Source organism: Anoplophora glabripennis, unplaced genomic scaffold (assembly GCF_000390285.2).
Source record: "Anoplophora glabripennis isolate ALB-LARVAE unplaced genomic scaffold, Agla_2.0 scaffold187, whole genome shotgun sequence".
NCBI classification, from domain to species: Eukaryota; Metazoa; Arthropoda; class Insecta; order Coleoptera; family Cerambycidae; genus Anoplophora; species Anoplophora glabripennis.
This window is the reverse complement of record NW_019416381.1, coordinates 744,327-751,911: the sequence shown is the minus strand read 5'-3', so window position 1 is coordinate 751,911 and position 7,585 is coordinate 744,327. Positions and strand designations below refer to the sequence as shown.

Sequence of the window (7,585 nt, the reverse complement as noted above, 5' to 3'; positions counted from 1 at the left end):
GGTATTATTTAATGCCCATTTAGCGTATCTTTCATGAATTTTTTCAAATTTTTATTTCAACCCCACAAGAAGTTATGAGCAATTGAATATTTTGGGTAAAAAATTATCAAATAAATACCTGTAACTTGACAAAAACTGAAGACATAACTTTTTTTTCATTTTGTTCGTTTTGAGATGTAGTTTTATTAAAAAAATACATACAAATTATATTTTTAGTTTTTTGAGGTGTTTTTTGATTTTGAAACCAAAAAAGTAATTTTTGGAAAAGAGTGGGGCTTCTTTTTTTTTCAAAGAATAGTCCTTGAATATGGCCATTTGTATTTAGTAAAAACATTTATATATTAAGGTTAACGATGAAATAAAAAAAATAATTTCTAGAACACTTATCGCGTTATATTTTCTGTATTATTCCATTAAATATTCCAGTAATGTAAGCGCCACTTCGGAGGTTTTGACTCCTGTAGTTGTTAATTTCGAAAAAATTCATAAAAGCTATTCTAAATAACAGGCAATTTTGTTCGAAATTTTTTTAACATGAAAGTACTCTATGTAAGCATAGAAATCATTCCCTAAAAAATGTTTAGATTCCACATGTTATTACCAAAATGTAATCGCTTCACCATTATTATGATGATTACTTTCTAAAAATAGCTTTTACATGTACGAGTATAAAGCGACGTATGTAATTACTGTTATTAGTCACCAAATATTTTAAATCATGTAAGGCGAAAACATATTGTATTTATTGTATTGTATTAAAAAAATTCTTATCGCAGTTCCACCAGCACAAATCTCTTGACGCTGTTATAAATTTCTAACTAATTCTTAAGTTAACATATCACTTTAAGTAAACAGTTTGCACGGGCGTTTCCAAAATGCTATAAAAAAATCACAACACACACAATTCACAACAATTTTCACAACAATTGTGTCACAACAATTTCCACATTGAAATCTCAAATATATATTGTATGACAATCTGTTATGTTGTTATGAAAAAAATTTAAAATATCTTCAACGAAGATCCACATTTATCTTTATAAAAACGTGATTGGAAATTGTTAAAGCATTTATATCTTGTTTCTTTGATATTTGAAAGAAATGTATTAGACCCTACTTATTATCTACTTTAGTTCTGTCACTACGCCTATGTCTCCGAGATTTTTTCTTTAAATACTTAAATTTGTTAAACCTTTAAGCTCAAAAATATTAACTCTGCTATGTTATCGTGTAAATGATATAAAATTTACTAAATAGTAATGTAATTTAACAGTAGTACCATTTAAAATGGAAGAACAAGGTACGGCTATTTATTCTTATTTATTTTTTCTATTTAATTCGATACATATATAATGTTCTTACAGACGCAGAATCCATTATTGAGAAGATTGTGGAGACCACAGAAAAAGATAACGAAAAGGAAGATGACCATGTTTCATACTTTTATATAATCCTGTTTTACCTGCTAGGAACTGCAGCCTTTGCACCTCACAACTTTTACATCACTGCAAATGAGGTGAGTTTGGTTTAATCTTGGTGTAAATACTCAAAATATCACTCGTTAAATAATTTAAACGTTTCAAAAATGCGAAATTATTACTTCTTAGAGATAACGATTTTATTGTTTTAGTATTGGATGTATAAGTTCAGAGATCCCAGTTTATACTCTAACGAGACGTATGTTGAAGAAAAAACAATTCTTCAGAAGAATTTTACCGCCAATGTGAGTATCGTTAGCAATGTTTTCATGATATCCTTCTTGGTCCTGCTGTTTCTCCTCTACAAAAGAATCCCACTTCAGACGAGGATAATAGGAAGCATGAGTATGTTGCTGGTGCTGTTCGCGATGACTTTATTATTCATATTTATTGACACAGATTCATGTAAGCTTTTTTTTAATTTCGCAAACATATTTGAAATAGACAATGTCCCAAAATTCACGCTAGAAGTCATTTTAATAGAAAACACAGGTTTTTAATAAAAATTGTAATTTTTTATTGATTCATAAAATAATCAGTATAGGGTTATATTTGGAATAGCATATCTAGTCCGGGCGAAATAGGTTTTTTTTTCAAAAATCGGGCCTAAGTCGAATTTTATGGGCTTAAATTAAATAAAAAATACACAGATTAAGAGCCTAAATTTGTGTATTTGTAGAGGTCGATCGTAATCGTGTTTGTAACAAAAGAAAAAAATAATTGCTCTTTTTTCAGTTTTTCGCTTATATCTCCGAAAATAAGCCTCTAATCGACATGAGGCATACTTATCGATTTTGTTCCTGAGGAAATTTACTAGAAGGATAGGCTTTTCCGAAAGCTCGCAAAATTTTGTTTACATTGCAAAATTAGCTGTGTAAATGTGTAAAATTTTCAGCATTAAATAAAAAGAACATATTTAGCTGGACTTGAATGAAACTACAGGAAAAGATAACTATTGGAATGCTAAACAAATATCCGCAATCCGGATCCCCCAATTTTCAAAATAAGATCCACTTCTTATTTGTGGAAGGGCGAAATGGGCGGTGGCTATTAGACGCCTTCATTATAGCCATCTTTCTCTATCGCACGGATTTCTATGACTCTATGAAAAGTTTAAGAGTTCGTAGGCAGTGCCATTCATCTATTTTCTTATATAAACTATTGAACAATGAAACTGATGATTCTAACATATTGCAAAAGTTAGGGTTCAAAAATATTCCTAGGTTCTTGTTACGCTCTGTTGCTACGTTCCATCTTCCTGTCCCTGGAACTAATGTTTTAAGCAAGTCTCCGTTATTTCAGTGTTGCACTAACTACAATTTAATAAGCAGCCAGCTTGATATATTTAACACAACCATTGCCGATATTAAAAAAAGTGTTTTTAGGTTAGTTCTTGTTTGTGTGTTATTTTATTTGCTGTGATTTAGTGTATTTTCATTGTTACCTCATCCTGTAATTAGTATAAACTGTTGGATGTTGTAATTTTTAAAACAAAATAAATAAATTAAAATAAAATTTAATCGATTAATGAATATGAAAATGAGATACATCGGTTAAGATGATTTTGTTTGAAAAATCAGCATCTATTTGTTGTTCTATAATCCATTCAATAAATTCTCTTCCCTCTGCGTGGTCAGTCTCCCAGAAATTCACTATTTCGACCATATTTTCTACGAAAATTGCGATGTAGCTTCCAAACCTTCACTATTTTTAAAATATTGCTCGACAATGAAAACGTGTTGGTCACGTTATCTTTTTTACCGTTGGCATAACTTTACCGCACAAATTGTGCAAAATTCAAATCTTGTGTGAATTTTAGGACACCCTAGATAATACATTAGTTTATTGTTCTTCTCATAGTAGGTATCAATATTTATTGTTTCTTTTTTAGGGCAAACGGTATTTTTTGTTATTGCGTTAGCAATAGGAGGACTACTAAGCGGTAAGTGTTAGTCAATGAATGTACGGGGTAATATGTGTGTATATTAAATAAAAAATTATTGAGCGTTATGTAATTAAAACTAACATTCTTTTCTGCAGCATTTTCTGCTGTCCTCTTGATCTCTCTGTTCCAACTAGCCTCCAGATTTCCACCTAGATGTCTGGTGGCCCAGTTCGCAGGTCAAAATTTGTGTGGTATATTGGCAGCCGTCATTCAGATCATAGCATTGGCCGCTACGCCTTCAGTCCAAGGTACTGCTGCACTCTACTATGCTATCGCAACTGGAACTATAGCGGCTATTATGACTTTCTACTTAATCGTGGTAAACAAGTCAGAATATTTCCGAAGTAAGTTGTATGAGAAGCCAAAGGAAAAACAAGCAGATGCGAAGAAGAAGCCTAAGTTTGAGTTGGACATCGTGAAGAGTGTTCTCAGAAAACTGGCGTTACTTGTAGTGGCCTTGGTTTTCGCCATAGCTAGTACAGGGATCTTACACCCTGGACTTACTGCTTTAGTAGAGTCTTCTAATAAGGGAACAAATGTTTGGAGTGGTATGTAATAATATTCAAAATGAGATGGACTGGAAAATTGTTTTTTTTTGTTTCAGATACATATTTCTTGCCAGTTTGTGTATATTTGTTATTTAATATTTTTGAATTTATTGGAAGAGAGACTTCAAACCACTTTCCAAAGGTAATGAATAGTTCTATGCATGTAATTATTATATAATTCTCTCATAAAACCTCCAGTAGTTCAAAAGCTGTTGATTTTATATTTGTAACGTTTGCAAATGCAGGTTTTTTATTGTCTCCATCATTCACATTAAGATATTTGTTGCAGTTGACCAATATCTATGTCATTTTTACCACATCTTCTGTGCGACTTATCTTTTTACCACTAATACTGCTATGCAATATCCAGCCTAGGAACCATCTACCTGTGGTGTTCCAGGATGATGCATATTTTATAATTTTTTTCATTATATTCGCTTTGAGTGGAGGATATTTAGCAAATATAGGAATCATTGCAATGAATAAGTAAGTTTTCTGTAATACTACAGTTACATCAAATATAAAAAATATTTTTTCTTTTAGATACTGCGCACCGGAAGAAAAGTTGGTGGGGACACTATTCATAGTGTTGATTATGGTCGTAGTTGTTCCAATAGTCTCAATTCTTAGTGGAATGGTCGTTAATATAATTTAATTTCGTTTGTTGTTTTGTTTATAAATAAATAAATTATTTATTTTCAGTTTACCAACATTCTATTCTTACGCCCTCCACTTTTTGTCTTTTCTTACCACGCTTCTAAATTTAAAAGATTCATTTAGATATAATTTAGGTGACACGAATCCTATTAATTTTTGTGTAGCAATAGAGGCATGACATTGTCTGAACTGGTATTTTTAGCAGGAGCTGGGTTTAAGAGTCAAAGCTCATGAAAATACAAACATTTGTAAATTCAGTGAAAATATACATTATTTGCATTAAAACATATAGATATATAATCAAGACGTACTTAAACTTTTTGATTGACAATAAGCTAAAGACTGACGAGAAATAAATAAAACTTAACGAATCTAAAATTTGCATTAGAATAAAAGTTACAAACGTTGGGAAAAATATCAAATCGTTCCTATATCATTTGTATATTTTGTCTTAATGTAAGATATGTCTTATTAGTATTTTGTTTATGGCTAATACAGAATGGTCCGAATTTTATACAGAAAACTTCGAGGGCAGATAGATCTTTTTAAAATAGTAGGTGTTTGCCTTATAAACATGTCTGGAACGGCATCGTTTTGAGAGGGTGTTGAAGTTGTAAAAAAAAATGATTTTTTGTTTATATATCCGAAATCTATTAACCGATCTCAATAAAATTTGGTACATATAATGTATAACAGAAGGCCTTGTATTCCCTAAAATATGGGCTCTAAAGGTTCAACCAGTGGTGTACAACTGGACAGGGGTCACCATCTTTTTATAAAAAAAACCTACGTCACTGTATTTTTTACAACTTATTGTAACGAATTTATATTCTAATGCACTAAGTACTTAAAAAAGGTAACTTGATTTTTTTCCTAAGATTCACCATTCTCAAGTTATTCATACCAATACACTTATAAACCATAATATTACAAGAATATTTATGTTTATGCTTAAAAGTGAGTGCAATTTGTAAGCAGATCAACAAAATTATTTCCACATCACCTGTGAGGTAGTGTTCCCAGTGTGTTTTAGTTTCCCCTGGAGGCTTAATCCACTATCTTTACAAATAAGAACAAATTAAATCAAAATAATAATAAGAATACATTTACCAAGCAACAACAACTAAACAAAAAACAAAATTAGCGTTACGTATTTACAACAATTGTTCAAAATGCGAAGTATCCACATCGATACATTTCTGACATCTTCTATTAATGGAACTAATTGAAGCTAATATCATGTGGTGGTTTTCTTTTATTTCGTTACACCCGTCTTCTATTCTCTACAGAGTGGTGGTCTTGTATTTATTGCAGTAGAGTAAACTTTACTTTGGCACTGGACCCTCTGCATCATTATGGTTGACATTGGCATTTGGTCTTCTACCTATCCCTCGTCCCATATAATTTTCATTAAGCCATTCTTGTATTATTCTCCCAAAATGCGCAGAAGCACCATCCATTTGTATCCAGCTATTTTGTGGTATATTTAATGGAACATCCTCTAATAATTCAAATAGATGGTTTCTAGAATGTTTAGAAATGACTGGTAATTTAGATGGGGTGGCAAGAAGAAAGGTTCACAAACTTTATTGCGAATTATTCCGAGTCACACTTTCGCAGAAAATTCGTGTTGAAAAGATCTTGTCCGAATTTCATAAGGATTTTCTTGTGACCAAATATTGTGAAAATTCACTATCCCTCGCCTTGTGAACGTAGCCTCATCGGTCCAAAGTATTTCTAGTAATAATTCTGTATTATGTTGTGACAAATATTCAGGCGTCTCTCTGCATCTCCCGGAAGTAAATTTTGCACAGGATGTAAATGGTTCGGATTTCTACCATCCTTTTGTAGAACTTTTCAAATTTTCGATTTACTCACCCCAAGTTGCCGAGACGTTCTTCGTGCTCTTTGCCGAAGATCGTCGTCAAATGCTCTAAAAATTTAATTTCTGTGTCTTTCATTGCGCCGTCGTGATTTTCCAAGTATCGTGTTAATCCAAAAAGATGAAAGCGACGAGTGTAAAGAATTTTGTTGATGTGTTTACAAATTGCACTTACTTTTAAGCATAAACATAAATATTCTTTTAATGTTTAGGAATAAGCTATGATACCAGCTAGTGATGGACTGCAATTATTGAAATGACGACCAAGAAAACAAAAAGAAATTATGCAAACTTACCAGAAAGGATAACGGCATCCATACAACACTACTACGATTGGCGAGGACAAAAGGATATGAGGCATAGAGGACAAGGAAGCTGGCCACCATATCCACAATTTCGTTTAAGGGCGCCGTATTATTTAAATAGTGTTTTCCACAAAGACAAATAATTTCAAACATTTAATAACTGAATAATCTAAAGCTTATCAAATAATAGGAATGTCATGATTGTCATGTCATGCTACCTGAGTATTTTCAAGGACGCCGCAGTAAAACGAATAAACAGGTGCAAATAACGATCAAACCATCAAGGTTTTAGGTACTGAAATCTACGAAAATATTAAGTTTTATTTATATAACTCCACATGTAAATATTCTTATAACATTTACTTGCTTAGTCCTACATATAAAATTGTTTACTTTTATTTATTAAGTACGTGAAAATAATTCTTAAAATGTGGGGTTAGGGTAACAGCAAACGTTTTTTTTTTATTATTTTATTTGAGTAAATTTAAATAGTAACAATGAATAAACAGAACGTCAAGGATATTATTTGTGTGCTTATTTTTGTTCTACGCGTTTTACTTTTCAGGATTTCAGTACCTAAAAACGCCAGAAATTTGACTATTTCTCGGCCAGGGATATGGCCAACTTAACCAATTTCAAAAACTACCTTTTTAAAAATTATTAACATTACGCCACGAACCTTTTCTATCTCGATTCGATCGAAATCTATCAATTTTACACCTCTCTCTTTTTTTTTCGTTTTTTAATTCGCCTTCCACATCGTGGATATA

At 31.6% G+C, this 7,585-nt stretch overlaps 1 protein-coding gene across 1 annotated transcript; it reads left to right on the top strand.

Annotated features, from left to right (window-relative positions):
* The first annotated feature begins 1,262 nt into the window (after positions 1 to 1,262).
* LOC108906716 (equilibrative nucleoside transporter 3-like) lies at positions 1,263 to 4,677 on the top strand. The gene is made up of 8 exons (XM_018710055.1): positions 1,263 to 1,300; positions 1,365 to 1,516; positions 1,631 to 1,883; positions 3,370 to 3,420; positions 3,519 to 3,971; positions 4,028 to 4,113; positions 4,261 to 4,457; positions 4,515 to 4,677. The coding sequence occupies exons 1-8, from the start codon at positions 1,288 to 1,290 to the stop codon at positions 4,624 to 4,626; spliced, it is 1,317 nt and encodes a 438-aa protein (XP_018565571.1). The 5' UTR covers positions 1,263 to 1,287; the 3' UTR covers positions 4,627 to 4,677.
* The last annotated feature ends 2,908 nt before the right edge of the window (positions 4,678 to 7,585 follow it).

Coding starts and splice junctions, on each gene's coding strand:
- LOC108906716 (XM_018710055.1), top strand. Junction 4,114..4,260: donor CTTCAAACCACTTTCCAAAG/GTAATGAATAGT, acceptor TATTTGTTGCAG/TTGACCAATATCTATGTCAT. Junction 4,458..4,514: donor GGAATCATTGCAATGAATAA/GTAAGTTTTCTG, acceptor TTTTTCTTTTAG/ATACTGCGCACCGGAAGAAA.